At 44.3% G+C, this 18,345-nt stretch overlaps 1 protein-coding gene and 1 pseudogene across 3 annotated transcripts in view; both read left to right on the top strand.

Annotated features, from left to right (window-relative positions):
- MEI1 (meiotic double-stranded break formation protein 1) overlaps window positions 1-18,345 on the top strand; it is a 79,026-nt gene that overhangs the window by 44,663 nt on the left and 16,018 nt on the right. For 2 of the 3 annotated variants that reach the window (XM_058741158.1, XM_058741157.1), the window contains 5 exons: window positions 6,648-6,923; window positions 12,426-12,591; window positions 13,718-13,822; window positions 15,591-15,701; window positions 16,029-16,189. In XM_058741158.1, the coding sequence (XP_058597141.1) occupies window positions 6,648-6,923; window positions 12,426-12,591; window positions 13,718-13,822; window positions 15,591-15,701; window positions 16,029-16,189 (819 nt within the window). The remainder of the gene's footprint in view (window positions 1-6,647; window positions 6,924-12,425; window positions 12,592-13,717; window positions 13,823-15,590; window positions 15,702-16,028; window positions 16,190-18,345) is intronic. The other variant, XM_058741159.1, reaches the window with a different exon arrangement.
- LOC131484096 (chromobox protein homolog 3-like) lies at window positions 1,953-4,315 on the top strand (annotated as a pseudogene).

The following is an 18,345-nucleotide window of genomic DNA, read 5'->3' as shown; positions in this document are numbered from 1 at the left end:
GCCACCCGGGCTTCCCTCATCAACTACTCATTTACTCTGAATGGGAGATTGTATAGGAAGCATAGGTAGAAGGTTTGATTCTTTCCTTTTAATTACAGCTTAAAAAGAGGAATTGGTTACCTAGTATTCCTCAAAGGTGACCAAAGAGATTTTTTTTAGTGTCATTATGAACTCATGGATTTAAAAATATTTGATGTGTTCAATCCACTGGAGTTATTTATCTTTTGAAGCTCAAATTGTCCTGTCTTTGGTCAGTGGGAGCCTATTCAGGGTAGCTCCTGAGTCCTTTTGATAACCCTAGTAGTCTGTGACAGCATTTGGGTTTTCTACTATGACAAGATGCTTTAGGCTTGTATACACTCCCTGCTCTCCCATATGCTTTTGAACCTGCCCCAGTTAGGTTTTCACCCTTAGCACATCTCTGAAAATGCACTTATCAAAGTCACCAGTAACAGATACATGACTAAAGCCAGTAGTCAGTATTTAGTCATCGCCTTACTTGACCTATCAACAGCATCCTTTCTTTGAACCATTGTCTTTACTTGGCATCTAGAATGCTGTGTACTCCTGATTTTCCTCCTACCTCTCTGGCAGTTCTGTCTCAGTGTCTTTTGCTGATTTTCTCTTATCTCCCTGATTTCTAAGTGTTGTAGTGCCCCAGGGCTCAGTCTTTGATAGCTTTGCTTTTCTCTCTAAATTTGTTTCTTTGGTGATCTCATATAGTCCCATGGTTTGGTTCATGGCTGAATTAAAAGGGGTGACTCTGGACAATAGACCAAAAGGGTACAAGGTAGGAGTGCAGAAACTAGTTAGGAGGTTACAGCAATAATGTAGACAAGAGATAGTAGAGGAGAAGCCGCAGCTTCTGAATATTTTGAAACAGGAGCCAATAGAATTTCTTGATCGATGGATCAGTGTGAGGTGTAAGAATAAGAGAGGATAAAAGGATGTTTCCTAAGATTTTGTTTCTGATGGGGTTCAAAGAATTGCTATATTGAAGAGGAAGTGAGCTGGAAAGACAGGGGTGGTGGTGGTAAAGTGGGATGCTTGAATTGGGATTATTGAGGAGCGTACAGTTCTTGGTAATGACAGGCCTAGGGGCATGACCATGGGATGAATGGCTGAGGCAAGTGGAGGAGATTAGAAGGCAGAAAGAGAATTTAGAGGCCATGATTTTGGAACTAGGGAGATGGGAACAAAAACAGCTTCAACTTGAAAGATTGTAGGCAAGGCAGGTTTTTGGATGAGGATCAAAACAACAAGGTGACGGGAATATTCAAGGAAGAGGCACAGGACAAGGAATTTGCTGATAACTGTGAGTTCTAGAGGACACTGTGGAAAGGTTTTAGGAGCTGGGAAAGAGTGAGAGATGGGAACAGGGAACAGAAAAGGGAATGTTTTGAGCCATATAAGATGATCTGGAAATTCTGGGCTTCCTGAGGTGACTAATGTAAACAGGAGAAAAGGACACGATGGGAATAGCCCTGATGGCTTCAAGATTAATACTGGTAGTAATATTAGATTTGTTGGGGGGGGGGGGTCTCTCTTCACATCTACCAGTGGTGGTGTGGAAACATAGTAGCTCATGGAACTCCAGGTTTTGCCTCTTAGGTGTGAACCCATAAATGATGTATGACATTGTTTTGCATGTTTAAAAATTTTATATAAATATCTAAATGGCAACATATAATCACAGCTTGGTTTTTAAACTCAATTCTGTTCTTCTATTTTTATGTATTAGGGCTTTTTATTGTGGTAAAATACACAAACAAAATCTATCATCTCAACAATTTTTAGTGTACAGTTCAGTGGCATTAAGTACACTGGCATTGTTGTACAACTACTACCATCAATCATGTCCAGAACTCTTTCATTTTGTAAAGCTGAAACTCCATACTCATTAAATAATAACTCCCCAATGTGGCTTGACCACTTGATATGTGTCAGGTGCCATGGGGGCTCCTGTCAGGATTGGAGTGAATCAAACATATCCCTCCCTCAGGGAGCACCAGTTTGGCAGGAGAGACAAAAAGATCCTCTCCAGGTAGGCACTAACAGCAACAAGTGCTCTCCTGGAGCTGGAGGACTGGTCAAGAGCTATAAAAACACACAGAGAAAGAGATTGTATTGGATTATGGCATCAGGAGAGGCTTTATTGAGAGAATTAAGATACAGAAATGGGAAGTTTCCCAGGCTGTCCCTTCAAGGAAGAAAGTCTAGTTTAGCATGCCTTCACTAAGTCATTTAAGAGAGAGTGGAGAGAAGCTGGAAAGGTAGACTCAAGTCTTTAATGACATGCTAAAAAACGAAATTAAGAAAACAATTCCACTTACAATAGCATCAATAAATAAAATACATTGGAATACATTTAGCAAAAGAAGTACACTTCTGATCACTGAACGTTATAAAGCCTCATTGAAAGAAATTAAAGAAGACCTAAGTAATTAGAAAGACATCCCGTGGGGCACCTGGGTGGCTCAGTTGGTTGAGCGTCTGACTCTTGATTTCAGCTCAGGTTCTGATCTCATGGTTTGTGAGTTCGAGCCCCACTCTGGGCTCTGTGCTCACAACACGGAGTCGACTTGGGATTCTGTCTCCCTCTTTCTCTGCCCCTGTCCCAGTAGTTCTCTATCTCTCTCTCTCAAAATAAATAAATAAACATTAAAAAAAAAAAAAAGACATCCCATGTTCATGAATCAGAAGACTTAACAAATAGAAGATAAAAAACTTCTGGGATGTAATGTACAACATACTGACTACAGCTGCTAGTTCTGTTTTGTATATTTGGAAGTTGCTAGAAGAGTAGAGCTTAGGGGCGCCTGGGTGGCTCAGTCGGTTGAGCGTCCGACTTCGGCTCAGGTCACGATCTCGCGGTCCGTGAGTTTGAGCCCCGTGTCGGGCTCTGGGCTGATGGCTCGGAGCCTGGAGCCTGCTTCCAATTCTGTGTCTCCCTCTCTCTCTGCCCCTCCCCCGCTCATGCTCTGTCTCTCTCTGTCTCAAAAATAAATAAACTTAAAAAAAAAAAAAAAAGAAGAGTAGAGCTTAAAAATTCTAATCCCAGTGAAAAAGATTTTATAACTATGTGAGGTGACGGAAGTTAGCCAAACTTATTATGATGATCATTTCACAATATATACACGTATCTAATCATTATGTCGTATACCGTAAACGTACACAATGTTATGTGGCAGCTATATCTCAATAAAACTGGGGAAATAAGAAGACTTAATAGTGTTCAAATGACAGTACTCCCCAAGTTGATCTGTAGTTTCAATACAATCCCAATCAAAATCCCAGTTGCCTCTGCTTCCCTCTCTCCCTCCCTTCCTTCTTGGTGAAATGGACAAGCTGACCCTAAAATTCATATGGAAATTCAAGGGACCCAAAATAACCAAAAAAATCTTGAAAAAGACTAAAGGTGGAGGGTTCACACTTCTGGATTTCAAACTTCCGACAAAACTAGAGCAATCAAAGGAGACGCTGTAGACCCGGGACTGGGTGCAGCTTGGAGGCGATGAATAACAACTCTTCAAGTCTGCAACAGAAAATGGCCTACATTGAAAAAAAAAAAAAAAAAGGTAAAGAAACAGAATGGAAAGAGTAAAAAAGGAGAAGAGGCAGAGCCTGAAGAATTTATTGTGGAAAGAGTGCAGGAGCAACATGTAGTGAATGGGAAGGTGGAGTATTTCCTGAGGTGGAAGGGGTTCACAGATGTTGACGATACTTGGGAACCTGAAGAAAATTTAGACTCTCCAGAGTTAATTGAAGCAGTTCTTAGTTCTCAAAAGGCTGGTAAAGAAAAAGATGGTACAAAAAGAAAATCTGTATCTGACAGTGGATGTGATGGTAGCAACTCGGAGAAGAAGAGAGATGCTGCGAATAGACCAAGAGGCTTTGCCAGGAGGTCTTGATCCTGAACGAAGAATTGGTGCCACAGACAGCAGTGGAGAATTCATGTTTCTTGGGAAATGGAAAGAAAGATAGGCAGACTTGGTGCTGGCAAAACAGACAAATGTGAAATGCTCTCAAATTGTGATTGCTTTTTATGAAGAGAGAGTAACCCAGAATTCTTGTCCAGAAGCTGAAGCTCAGTAATTGTTTATGTTGCTTTTTGTATATATGTATATAGAATCTAGGCCTTGGTTCTTAGATTTATTAGTGTGAAGAAATAACATTCTAATGAAAATCCAGTTTGGTGTGTTTGTTTTGAAGTAGTATTGGGGGAGTTGTTGGGGTTCTTTGCATGTATAGTACTGGTTACTTTGAACAAATAAAAGCTTTCTGTGGTTACTTCCTTTAGCAGAAAAGTATATTTGAGACCATGGTATATTATTCCCCTGCATTCAAGAATACTTTTTCTAGGGGTTTCTGGGTGGCTCAGTCGGTTAAGCGTCCAGCTTCATCTCAGGTCATGATATCATGGCTTATGGGTTCAAGCCCCACGTTGGGCTCTGTGCTGACAGCTCAGAACCTGGAGCCTGCTTCAGATTCTGTGTCTCCCTCTCTCTCTCTGCCCCTCCCCTGCTTGTACTCTGTCTCTCTTTCCCTTTCAAAAATAAATATATTTTTTAAAAAATTGAAAATTTCCCTAAAACCTTAACCTTTCAAATTTTGTAATTAATTGGACCGTTTAAATATAATGTAAACAATTTAAATTGGACAATTTAAAAGCAGCCATATCTGGGGTGCCTGGCTGGCTCAGTGGAAGAACACATGATATCAGGGTTGTGAGTTTGAACCCCACATGGGATGTAGAGATTACTTAAATAAAGCAAAATTAAAAAGTAGCCATATCTATAGTTATATAAATGCAAGTTTATTTGCAAAGTAAAGGAAGGAAAGAAAAGGAAAATTTTATCACTACCAACAACCTCCCCACCCAAATGAGAAAACTAGACAAGTCCTGGTGTGTTTTAATTAGTTAAGCAAAACTTGGTTAAATGGACATTTAAAGGCTCCTTCTAGGGGCACCTGGATGGCTCAGTTGGTTAAACATCTGACTTCAGCCCAGGTCATGATCTCGCGGTTTGTGGGTTCGAGCCTCATGTTGGACTCTGTGCTGACAGTGTGGAGTCTGGAGCCTGCTTCAGATTCTGTGTCTCCCTCTCTCTCTAACCCTCTCCCACTCATGCTCTGTCTCTGTCTCTCTGTCTCTCTCTCTCTCTCTCTCAAAAATAAATAAACATTTTGCAAAATTAAAAAAAAATGCCTCCTAGTGAGCCATTACTTTTCAAGAAGTTGAAATCCTGTGCTGTATTGACAAAAAAGGTCATGATTCATGGAATGTCTAAGACTTTGTTCATGGAAACTTGATCATAATCAGGTGGTTAGAGATGTTGGCAATTTAGGACCTGCTGAAATAAATGGGTGAACAAACTTCTGTGATCTAAATTCTTGACCTGCATGTTTTTCTTTCTCCTAACTCATTCCCTACATGTAGGCTCAGTCTTCTCAATATTTGGGTTACTGGATCAGCAGAAGCCAGGAAAAGCAATAACTTTGTAGTAATGAGAATGTTATCCAATTGCATATTGTTTACTTTATTGTAAATACTGGTAAACGGTGGTCAATAAATGGTTTTATATTTCTTTAAAGAAAAAGCTAGAGGGGCGCCTGTGTGGCTCAGTCAGTTAAGCATCCGACTCTTGATCTCAGCTCAAGTCTTGATCCCCGGGTTGTGAGTTCAAGCCCTGCACTGAACCTGCTTTGAAAAAAGAAAAAATAGAAGACTAGAGTAATCAAGACTGTGTTTCTGACATAAGGATAGGCATGTAATCAATGAAATAGAATTGACAGTCCAAAAATAAACCCATATATTTTTTATAAGGATGCCAAGACAACTCAAAGGGAGAAAGAACAGTCTTTTTAACAAATAGTACTAGGACAACTGCATATCCACATGCAGAAGAATGAAGTTGGACCCTTATCTCGTAGTATACACAAACATTAATTCAAAATAGATCAAAGAGCTAAATGAAACAGCCCACACTATAAACTATAAAACTCTTAGAATAACATATTAAGGATTGAATTTCGTTATGTGTGCAATGGGAAGAGAGGTTTTTGAGGGTTAATAAATGATTCAACACACATGCCCCTTGGCCCCTCGGTGCCAGGTCCTATGACAGACAGGTGCACAGATTAATCTGCATCAGTCTGTTTCCCCAAGCAGCTCAAGTTTCGTGTGGGAGGTAGACACGTCTGCTGGTAATTACAGCACACCATGGTATCATTTTAGAGCTGGGTTTCTCAGCCACAGTACTGTTAACACTTTGCATACCATAATTCTTTTCTGTGGGAGGTTGTCCTGTACATTGTAGGATATTTAGCGGCATCCTTGCTCTCTCCCACTAGATGCCAGTAGCACTCCCTAAGTCAAGAAAATAAAAAAAATGTCTGTAGACATTTCCAAAACTGTCCTGGAAAACAAAATCACTCTCAGTTGAGAACCACTGTTACAAAGTAAGCACTGTGGGCTTCCTTCTCGCCGGAGAGCCCTGGGATGAGCCAGTGAAGATGTACTGGAGTACTGAGATGCCAAGTACATTTTTCCCAGTGATGTCTTGGCTATGTTTGTTGGGCTGTATTGAGTCCTCTGCAAGATTTATTTAGTCCCTTTCTTTCATTCTTTCTTTTTTTGTCTCCAGGCTGTGGTCAGTGCCATCAGAAAAATTTTAGAGGGCATCCCGGACCTGCACCTGGTTTATATCCACCATCCCCTCCTGCTCAGGTTTTTCCTGTTGTATCCAGAGCTGATGAGTAGATTTGGGCACCGTGTCCTGGAACTTTGGTTCTCCTGGGAAGAGAGCAGCTATGAGGAGCTGGATGATGTCTCCTCTGCTGGGCAGTCCCCACTTCCTGCCAGCTTAGCAGCCCTGTTCTACATGCTCAGAAGTAGCCCCAGCATCCTGCTCATTTTGCTAGTACGTGACCATTTGCTCATTTCTGCTTTCAGAGATGGTGGGCCCTTTCTTTCTGGCAGTTGGTTTACTGAAGTCAGGAGGCAGCTGCATGCTTCTGCCTGTCTCTGGATTTATGGGTGTTTCCATGGGAGTGGGAGATTCTTTTGCTGGCAGGTGCCTGATTTCTTTAAATCCGTACCCTTTCTAAGTCTGATCGAGGTTTGCTCATTGAGAGACATGTCCCTCTTTACTCTTCAGGGGACAGATCTATGAAATGCTGACTTCAGTCACCATTCCCTCTCACCTCTCTGTCTTCTCTCAAGCAGATTGTGCTAACAAGGACTTAATGTCAAAGGAGACCCTTGAGGCATGTAGATGGAGATGTTTGATTATAGAGGGACATGGCCTCTTTTTTGCCATAATTCACAGGATAATGTTACATGTGCAACACACTCCCTCGGGCAAACCCAGAACTGTGAGAAACTCTAGTGCTTTTTCATGAATTAAGACATCCCTATAATTCCTATCAGGTATATCACATAAGTCGGCTGTCTGTCTTCTGCAGTTTCTAATACACTAGCTTTAGCTCCCTCTTTTCTTCTTTCGCTCAAGAAAGCACATTGGAAAATAAATTAATGGGAGTGACATTATTATAGAGGTAACTGCTGTAATTTATTATTTATTTAAAAAAGAAAATCATTTGCACCACTTTGTACTTAGTGAGTGATTTCTAGTGGCAGGTCCAAAACTGCCTATAGCACGGCAGCATAGGAGACACTTCGTTTAAAACCACTGCCTTCAATTTCAGCTCACCTACTTACCTTTTCCTAGTCCAGGAAGACTGACACAGCCCACTAGGAAGAGTGGGGATTCCTTTGATGTTTGTAATCATCAGCAAACATGATTCATTGGAATGTTTTCTTTCGGATTGACTTTATTGAGGTGACTGTGGCGGAAATAGCACCTTCATGTTGTACACCTCACTTAGATACGTACATCTGTCCGTATTCACACACGCACGCATGCACACACTCCCCACTCGGAGTTACACCTTCACCTTCCATCCCTCAGATCTGTCATCTTGTGAGATCACATGTGTTGGCTTGATAGGGGCTGCATTCATGCTTTGGCTGAAATTTTTCCTTGGAGGAAGAAGAAAGGAGAAAGAATGGGTTAAAAATAAAGCATCAGTTCATAGGGGAGGAAAGCAAGAGGCGTTCCAGGGAAAGTAGTAATGGACAGAGCTAAGATACCGGGTTTTCTTTGTGAGATGAAGCATTCAGGGTCGGTTTCTCACATAGACTAGGTATTTATAAATATTTGCTGACCCATTGAATTAAGGGTCTGGACAGATCTAAGTCAGTCTCTCTCTCAAAAAAGCAACTCTTCTGAGAAAGATATTTATGGTATCTTATTTTTTTCTTTTTAAATAAATGAAAAAAAGATTTAGAGAGATTTGCCATAGTTCACAAAAGTTGAGATTGAAACCTGGATTTTGACTCCCTATCTGATGTTCTTCGAGTAAACTGAGCAAACTCTCAGAACAAAAGAGAAAACAACCCTGATCCAGTGTTCCAACTAAAGGGGGAGCTGTTTATCTAAGCAGTGGGGATACAGGGAAGAACTGGACCTAGTGCCTGCTGCACAGGCCAGGGAGAGAATCAGACACAACAGACCACTAATACCTGTTCTAACGCTATGGCAGTAAAGGTCAGGCAGAGTGCTTGGGTTGTAGGGAGGGCAGAAAAGTGTCATAAATGCTGATCTGCAAAGGATTTGACAAGAGAGAGTGCTGAGGGACGATCCTGCCAGGCCAGCCCAGCAGCACGGACGTGCTTACTGTAATTCAGGGCAGGTGGTGAGTGGTCTGGTGTGGTTTCGGTATGGACGGTATGTCACAGGAGTTGAGGCTGGAGAAGGATAGGGAGGAGCAGAATTTCAGAGGTCTTGAGTTTAGTTGTTCACTTTTTCTTTTATCATACATTTAAACACATTTCTTTTATCATACGTTTTTATCATACATACATTGGTACTTATTAGGCAGTCATGTGCTGGTGAAGGCACTGGGGATACAAAGATAATTCCGATACAGTTGGTCCTTGCCCTTGAGGAAACCACAGATGCTTGTTTCATTCTCTCACCTTACAGGGACTTCCAAAGCATCATTGGAAGGAGAGAATCAAAGAATGGCGAGGCTAGAAAAAAATCTCAGGTCAGGACAATGGGCTGTGGGAGTGGTAGGGGATTCTAAGCCCCTCTAGACTTACTCCTGGTTGTTCTCACTGGTCCCTGCCCTCCCAACCTTTCCATATTCATGTTTTTCCTTTTACGGCCAACTCCTAGAAGTAGTTTTCTGCTTGCAAAATTGTCACTCTCCCTTATTCCTCCGTCTTCTGACTTCTGCCCCCATTGCTACTTGAAACCACTCTTACCAGGATCGTCAACAATATTCTTGTGGCTAATTACAGTGGACTTTTTGGTTCTCCTCTTACATGACCTGTTATTATTTGATGGTTGTCCACTTCCTTTTTATCGACACACGCTTGGTTATGGAAATACTAGCTCTCTTAATTTTTCTCCTACCTCTCTTGGTGCTTCTCCCAGTCTCTTTTGTTGCTTTCTCTCTGGCTAGTCTTTGAAAATTGATGTTCCTCATGGCTTTGTCCTCAGCTTCCTTTTTACTCAGTGTCATCTTCCTGGGCTGTGTCAATAATTCACATGGCCTCCTACTATATGCTGATGACTCAAATCTCTGCCTCCATCTGTGACTCTCTCCTGAGCTCCAGACCCATAAAGTTAAGCATCTATTTGACATTTCTGTCTAAAATGGAGCTCATTATCTTCCTCACCCAAGTTTTTTCTCAGTGTGAGTCTTTCTAGGGTGAAGACTCTCCCTAGTTGAAGACTATCCTAGCCCACTAGCTTCAAGAAACATAAGTACTTAAAGGAAGCAAGCTTAAAAGAAAACGAATCTCAAGAGACCAAATCCTTAGAGAGACGCTGTCTCAGACAAGCTGGAGCAGGTGCCCCATCCTTTGTTGTTGTGCCTAGTTCTTGTCCTTGAATGTGAACCACCCTCACCACCCCTCCTTCCTGGGCAGAGAGGAGCCTTGTGCTTCACCAGGCCTAGAGCTCAACAGGAAAGATCTATCCTTAGGGCTGGATGATACATACAGATCCAGGAAGGTGAAAGCTTTTCTGAGCTTCAGTTTCCTCATATGTAAAATGGAGATAACATGTGGGGGCACCTGGGGAGCTCAGTTGGTTAAATGTCCGGCTTGGTTTCAGCTCAGGGGATGATCTCACAGTTCTTGAGTTTGAGCCCCGCATTGGGCTCTGTGCTGACAGCATGGAGCCTGTTTGGGATTTCTCTCCCTCTCTCTCTGCCCCTCCCCAACTTGCGCGCTCTCGCTCTCTCTCTCTCTCTCTCTCTCTCTCAAAAAATAAATATATAAACATAATAAAAAAATTTTTTAATGGAGATAACATGTGGATATATAGGAATAATATGTGGAAAGAATATGTAAAGGCACTCTTGCTATCCTGTACACAGTAGCCTATGATTCCCTGATCATTGACTTACTCTGAATCAGAGAGAGAATGTTAATCTAGAGCAGCTTATTGAATTGCTCAAGGTCATATAACTAGTAAGGGTCATGACTATGGAACCTAAAGTTAATGAGTTTTTCACTAAATTGGATCCTAGAAACATCAGTGGTGAAAAAGAATAGCAAGGAACAACTTTGCTATCTGTTTATATATACAATTCTTACCATTTCTTCCCAGCTTCTAGCCACAGGAGGGAAAAAGAGTCTAAAAATATGTTGTTGGTACCAATTTCTGGTTTTGATATGGGTAATTAGCAGCTGAAAACAAAGCTGCTAATTGCCACTCTTATCAATGGGTGGTCTTTCATGTAGGTTGTTTAAATGTGAAAAACAGTGATATCACAGAAGCTCTGTTTGTTCCCTCCTTGGCCACATCACCCTGGTTGATCCAGCTCCAGAAAAATCTGGACATCTCTGGGAGGAGAGACTGCAGAGTGGGCCCTGTTCCACCCAGAGCCTTCCCACTGACCCCCACAGTGGGGCGCACCCCTTCCCCTGGAATTCTCCACAGCCACTGGGGGCCGAGTAGCCCTCTTCCTTTTGGACTTTAACATTTTAACTCAGGGTTCTGAGGGACCAACTCTCTATTAGGCAGCCACGTGCTGGGGGAGGACCAGGACCAGGACCAGGATCAGGTTTGGCCTTGGGCCCTGTGACCCTGGGCAAATCACACCCACTCTGGGCTTTAGCCTCATGCCCTGTAAAAATGGGTTGATATAAATGAATTGAGATTCCTTCTTGCCCTCCTATGCTGTGATCCTCTCCTTCCAGAGATGTTTTCTGAGTCCCTACAAGGTGACAAAGATGAAGCCAACCTCATCCCTGTTCTTCATTAACTCAGAGTATAGTAGACTTTATAGAGCCACTGCTGTCTTAATAGGCAAACTATGTAATATGCCTGTTACCTCATTTGAAAAATTAGGTTAACACCTACTTGGAAGAGTTATGAAGATACAGATAATATATAAATAAACATACAGCTACAGTTTTAACACATCACAGCACCTGACATTATCAATCCCTATTTGAGCAATTGTTGATTTATAGTTGTTTCTCTGGCAGCTGTGGAAGTTTGTGAAGAGCCAAGCCTAGATGCCCATGTGCCACCCAGTGATCACATCTGGAGTTGTCTGGCTGGGTGCCCTGTAGCCATGTCTCTCTGTGTGTCAGCTGTCCTCCCAAGAAAGGGAGTCTGTGTGTGACCCTGGATTCATAGCACCCAGCATGTTAGCCTGTCCAAAGGAATTGGCTTGTTTGAGCTGGTAGGTGCCAGGAGCTATCAGTAGAGTAGTCTCTGGTGTGGCTTCTGACTGGCTTTGTCTTTATCATATACTCATTAAAATAACTCTGAAAACAAATAAAAAGCAACGTCCTTTCCCACCTTCTGAACCCAAGGCCTTTATAGCTTGTGACAGAAATATAGCCAGATGCCATGGCAGAGAAGGGGCCTGACCTGGTCCTCGCTTCGCTTCCTGTACCCCGAATCTGTCCTAACCCATCCTTTCCCTGCCCTGTGACATCTCCATCCCCTACTCTCTTTTCCTTCCTTCACATTCTCTGTACTGAAGTAACCTCTTCTTGACCCTAAAACTTACATGTGTCAGAGACAGGGTTCCTGGAAAGTAGAAAGAGCTTTGGGCTTGGAGGTAGGAGATTAAATCTTAGCTATGCCATTTCCTGGCTTATGTGACCTTTGGCACATCCAGTAATTTCTCCGAGTCTCTGTTTCTTCCTATTTAGGATGGACCTATTCAACAGATTGGTACATAATAGGTGCCAAGTAAGTAAATGCTTCCTTCCCCAGGTTTTGTGACACTACCATCCTGGGTCCTTCCTCAGCCCCTGTCTTCTCAACTGTCTGCCTGTCCCCAACTGTGATGTCCTCTGAGCTCTGGATTCCTTCTCTCCTGCCTAGGATCTCATCTATTCCAGCCCAGTGGACACAGCCCGCAAAGTACTGATTGTCCTAAGGACCTTTTTGAGGAGGAATGAGGATGTCCAAGTGGGTGGTCTCATCCGAGGCCACTTCCTGCTGATCCTACAGCATCTACTGGTGGAACATGGGGCCTCTCCCTCAGGAGGTCAGTCTGCAGCTGTGGGGGGCATTTTTTGACCTGAAGCTCGGTTAGGGGTGGGCATCTCTGCCCTGATGAGGTCTGCTCCAGGAGACAGAATAATAATTTTCTCTGAAAAAGAGAAGTCAGGCCAGTGTGGAATCAAGCTAAACTTTATCTCCTTCCTCTCATCAGAGAGTGAGCGCTCAACATATTTGTTGTGTGTGTGTGTGTGTGTGTGTGTGTGTGTGTGTGTGTGTATGGTGTGAGAGTGTTTATGTTTAATGTTGCTGTGTGTTTAGCATAGGTGAGTTTTTATGATGTATGCATGCATGTCCTCACCCTGTGAGTTTGTCATGTGCTCAGAGCTGTTTGTCACAAGAATGGTAGTCCCCAGTTGGGAAGAAGAAAGTGGGAAATATAGGGAAGGCCAGGGAGGCAGTGGGAGTCAGTAGGGGCTGGGAATGGGGTGGATCTGAAATGTGTTAGAAGCTGCCAGTGAAATCCAGAAGGATAGTTTCCAAATCTGGATTAGGACTCCTTGGAGTCCAGGAAGTTTGATGTTTGGTATGCTATGAAGACACTAAAAAGTTGAGATTGGTTTGTCTTTTCCTATTTTTAAAAAGTTGAATTTTTAAATGAGATTTCCAAGCAAGTAAGAGGAAGTGGGAGGAGAGCTGTGGTTCACTAGATCCAGTGCTGACTGAGGATGGAAGTTTGGAGGTAGATTTAAGGGTATGTGGAAGAACTGAGTCCTTCCTCTTCAGGGAAGGATAAGCCACATCTAACTGAAGATAATGCTTAAGAGCCATGAGATTTCATGGAAACATAGTTGAAAAAACGTGGGCACTAAACTCAGGTTTGGGTTCAAGTTCTGACCCTGCCACTAACTGACTGTGGGAGCTTAGAGAAGTTACTCAGCCTCTCTGGGCCAAAATAGAAATAACTATCCCTATTTCACAAGGGGAACCAAGTGAAATATTGAATTTCTGGTACCCAACCCAGAGTTGGCACTCAGTATGTCAGTTGCCCCTTTGCCCAAAGAAGGCAGGAAGTAGGGGTGAATCCCAACAAACATTTATAGTAGGGGATGTCTCTCTGACCTTGGGGTGATCTGAGTATCCTGACCAGCCCTCTTCCTTCTTCCTCACAGACTCGGGGAACCTACCGTTGCTACTGAGCCTCCTTTCTTTGGTGCAGCTGAAGAACAAATCAGAGCAAGAGCTGGACAGCATGGCCATGAAGCTCCTTCACCAAGGTGCCTGAGGGCCCAGGGCTGGGCCTCCTCCTTCATTCTGTCATTCACCTCTTTGAAAGAAGCTAGTGGGTCACTCTGTTCCCGTGGGTTTCCTGCTAGGGGATCTTTTAGATCTTTTTTAGTTACACTCTGGGAGGGTTTAGGAAATGAAACAAAAACAAAACCACAACACTGTGTGACAGGCACAGCCCTGGAGTTGGGAACGCCTGGGTTTGTTCTCAGCCACTAGCTATGCCACCTTAGGCAGTCACCTAGCTTTAGGTTCCTCACAGGTAAAACAGTAGTACTTGGCTGATGCAGGGTTGAGATAAGGGATTGCTACATGTTGAATGCCATGCAATACTTGGCACACAGTAGGCCTCCAGTGGAGACTCTCTGTGGAGATTCACTTTTCCTGGCACAAGCTCAGTTCTCCACCCCACTCCACAACTGACTCAGGATCTGATGATTCAGTTCACAGTCCTCTAGGCCTCTTCCACCCATACCCAAACTTCATTAGGACTTTTCATTGTTCATTAATGCAGTTGCCACTTCATAAGCACCATCCTTAGAAAGGTTTCTTGCAGAAAGATTGAAATTACTAGGGAAAAAATGGCATTTCTTCAGTACTATGGACTGTCAGGCACTCTGGCCACAGAGGGGGTTGGTTCTTTCCCTGCCCGATCCCAGGCCTGATAGACTTAAAAAGGGCCTCTAGGCCTGGTCTGATGCTGGTCACCCCAGCCTATCTGTCAGATCAAGGGTAACACTCAGCTGGGAGGGAAAACTGCATATGACAAAATCAAACCAGCTGTCAAAGGGCCTCGGCGGCGGGGGGCGGGGGGCGGGGGGGCGGCCGGAGAGTAACAACCTGAAACATACATGTGAAATGTAATATACATTTATATATAATCCTTGAGTACTTTAATTTGAGAGCATTGCAGGTAGAGGACAGAGTTGAGGAAGGGGGCTGCTTGTCTGATTGCCCATAAGCCAATTAGAAGTCTGTGTGGCTGTGTGATGTGGCTGCCAAAACAGCGAATGGAGACCTAGGTAGGTTTCATATTGAGGCAATAGGGGCAGGGGAGCAGAGTGGTGAATCCTAGGAGGAAAGGGATAATGTTCTATAGATGTCTATTCTACAGTGTAGTAACTGTTCTGATGAGGGCTGGGGATCATGAAGAGGCATCTCATCTTGGTTTAAGTTACAGAGGGCTTCATGGAGGAGGTGAACTTTGAGCTGAATCTTGATTGCTGAATAGGTGTTAAGGAGTTAGCCAGATGAGGGCGAAAGAGAGGGTGAAAGAGAGAATATGGCAGGTTCAGGGAATTGCATGTTGATGGTGGTGGAGTCCTCTGGGAAAGTGGTGAATGCCCCATTGCTGGAAGATTTCAGAGGCTGGATCTTCTTCCTGCCAGGGGTGGCAAGCTGGCCTAGATGACCTCTGCAGACTCTCATCATGGAGTCTTTGCTGGCATGAATGCTGTTATGGGATGCCTTTTGATCACCTAAACTTGTGCAGTCTGTTCTAACATGCAGCTATGGGCTGCTTGCCTGAATTTTTTTTTCAGATGGAGAGTGTGAACATGCCTTCAGGTTTGTTACTGTGTTTCTTTTCATTGGCTGTTATTACCAGGGACACTTAGTTTGTGCTTGGTCCCTAAGACTGACAGACTGACATCTGAAATTAGCCAGAGGAAGGGCATTATCTGTGATAATTGTGAGTGCTGGTGCACATTGAAGCCATGGAGTGCTTAGGTGATGGGGTTCCTGGGGACTCTCTTGCAGTGAGCAAGCTGTGTGGGAAGTGCAGCCCCGCTGATGTGGATATCCTGCAGCCCTCCTTCAACTTCCTGTATTGGAGCCTTCATCAGACCACACCAAGCAGTCAGAAAAGAGGTACCGGGGCCCAGGCTGAGATAGCGAAGAGGAAGGGTGCTGGGCAGTGTCTGTGGCCATTGCTGCCCTTAGTTTTTTTTGTTTTTTTTTTTCTCTTATGGAAATATATAGGGGGAGATGTCTGGACCAGATAGCCATAAGATCCTTTCTGGTTCTGATATCTTGTGGTTCTGGAATGAAGTTGAAACCCTTAGAACCTCAAGCTGAGTCTTTTGTTCATTCACCGTGTGTGCATGAGGTCCCCATCATGTGCTAACCATGATGCTGGTGCTGAGCAGGGTCTCCTGTGTAACTCATGTGGCTCTCGCCCTGCCAAACTGTCTATAGCTGCTGCAGTGCTCCTTAGCAGCACGGCTCTGATAGAACTTCTGGAGAAGATTCTGGCTCTCACATGGACAGAGGTGGACTCTCCCAGGACTGCACTCCTTTGCTCCGCCTGGCTGCTCGCCGCCTCCTTCTCTGCTCAGCAGCACGATGGCAGTCTGCAGGTTAGTCTCTAAGCCCTGTGGCTTTGGGGCATGGGGTGGCACACAGAGGAGTGACAAAATTCCTGAGTTCTGGTCTCAGCCCTGTGGCTTATTAGCTGAGTGACCTTGCTAAGGTATTTAACTGAGTAGCCTTGGCAAGGTATTTAAATCTCTGAGCTTCAGGGGCGCCTGGGTGGCTCAGTCGGTTGGGCGGCCGACTTCAGCTCGGGTCACCATCTCGCGGTCTGTGGGTTCGAGCCCCGCGTCGGGCTCTGGGCTGATGGCTCAGAGCCTGGAGCCTGCTTCCGATTCTGTGTCTCCCTCTCTCTCTGCCCCTCCCCCGTTCATGCTCTGTCTCTCTCTGTCTCAAAAATAAATAAAACGTTAAAAAAAAAAAATTTAAATCTCTGAGCTTCAGTTTCCTTGCCTGCAAAATGGGGAAAAAACCAGGGTTGTCAGGTTGGCTTACATTAATTTATCACACATGGATCACCTACCTGCCAGGCTGTGTTCTAGGCACAGAGGAATAGGACGTAAATACAGCGTGTACCCCACACTTCGGAAACTTATATTGTACTCTTTAAGCAAAGCCTTGAAAAGTAAGTACAACTGTACCAGGCAAAGATAGCGGGGAAAGGCATTCAAGGTAAAGAGAGCAGTATGAGCAAAGACGGGAAGACGCACAAATTTAGGACATAGTGTACATGTTTGGAGACTGGTGAGTGACTGTGTGATTAGAATGTAGAGAGTGACTGTCAGATCGGACAGGAAGGCAGAAGCCAGCCTGTGGCCTTGTAGTACTGGATGGTAAGCTGTGAAATGCCAGACATGTATAAGCTGTTGTGATTTTTGGAGAAGGTAATGCAGGGAACAGGGGAGCAGTGGACACACCAACAGATCACCTCCCTTCCTCTCAGTCCCTACCTGCCCCCCCCTATATAGGACCTTGTCATCATAGTGCCCTGAATAGGCTCCTTTGAGGGCTGCTCCACATTCTGGTGTCTCCTCTCTAAGCCTGGCTGCTCCTTATGGGTAGAAACATCTTCTAGCCTTGATGTATCTTCTCACTGTGCCTAGCCCTGTGCCAGTCTAGTGCCAGGCACACACTCATTTATGAAGCCATTTTTATTTTTATTTTTTTTAATTTTTTAATGTTTATTTATTTTGAGAGAGAGAGAGAGAAAGCAAACAGGGGAGGGACAGAGAGAGAGGGAGACTGAATTCCAAGCAGGTTCTGCACTGTCAGCATGGAGCACCATACAGGGCTTGAACTCATGAACCATGAGATCATGATCTGGGCTGAAATCAGGAGTCAGACGCTTAACTGACTCAGCCACCCAGGAGCCCCTGAAGCCATTTTTAAAGTTTGGCCTCTAAGGTAGCAGCAAGCTCTGATAGATCTATTCTATAACTGGTCTTCTGGTTGTCGTCCATGGCATTGAGTTAGGACAGGAACCTTTTCTCCCTTTCTTGGGCCCACCCTTACCCCTGCAGTCACTTCCCTGGGTGGTAGCCTACACCGTGTGCCTGGCTCTGCCCTGGTCCTCAGCTCACACCCAGCCAATTACCTACTAACCACCTCCTCTCTAAGTCCTTCCCACTGCCTTAGCTCAGGCCTGATGGTTTGTCCTTACCACTAATGTGGCCTCTTCAGTGTCCTGGCCCCTGGCCTGTCCCCTCCTCCATATCTTCTGTCCCTGCAGCCAGTCTGTCTGCCCTCCAGAGCCCACACTCCTCCAGCAGCCTTTCTGTTCTCCACACGGCCACTGAGACCTTGCTCACCTGGCCCCTCGGCAGCCTAACTTACTGCCATTCCACCCTCCTTCTCTGTCCTTTGACCAACTATTGGCTCTTCTCCAGATCAGCTCTGCTTTTTCACATCTTCATACCATTGATAGTTTGTTTCTGATTGATTGATTCATTGTTAATAGCCTTTATTTCTTTTTTTTTTTTTTTTTTTTTTTTTTTTTATTTATTTTTGGGACAGAGAGAGACAGAGCATGAACGGGGGAGGGGCAGAGAGAGAGGGAGACACAGAATCGGAAACAGGCTCCAGGCTCCGAGCCATCGGCCCAGAGCCCGACGCGGGGCTCGAACTCACGGACCGCGAGATCGTGACCTGGCTGAAGTCGGACGCTTAACCGACTGCGCCACCCAGGCGCCCCTATAGCCTTTAT

Source organism: Neofelis nebulosa, chromosome 8 (genome assembly GCF_028018385.1).
Source record: "Neofelis nebulosa isolate mNeoNeb1 chromosome 8, mNeoNeb1.pri, whole genome shotgun sequence".
Taxonomy (NCBI): domain Eukaryota; kingdom Metazoa; phylum Chordata; class Mammalia; order Carnivora; family Felidae; genus Neofelis; species Neofelis nebulosa.
The sequence above is the reverse complement of the archived record's forward strand: the minus strand, read 5'-3'. Positions and strand labels throughout refer to the sequence as shown.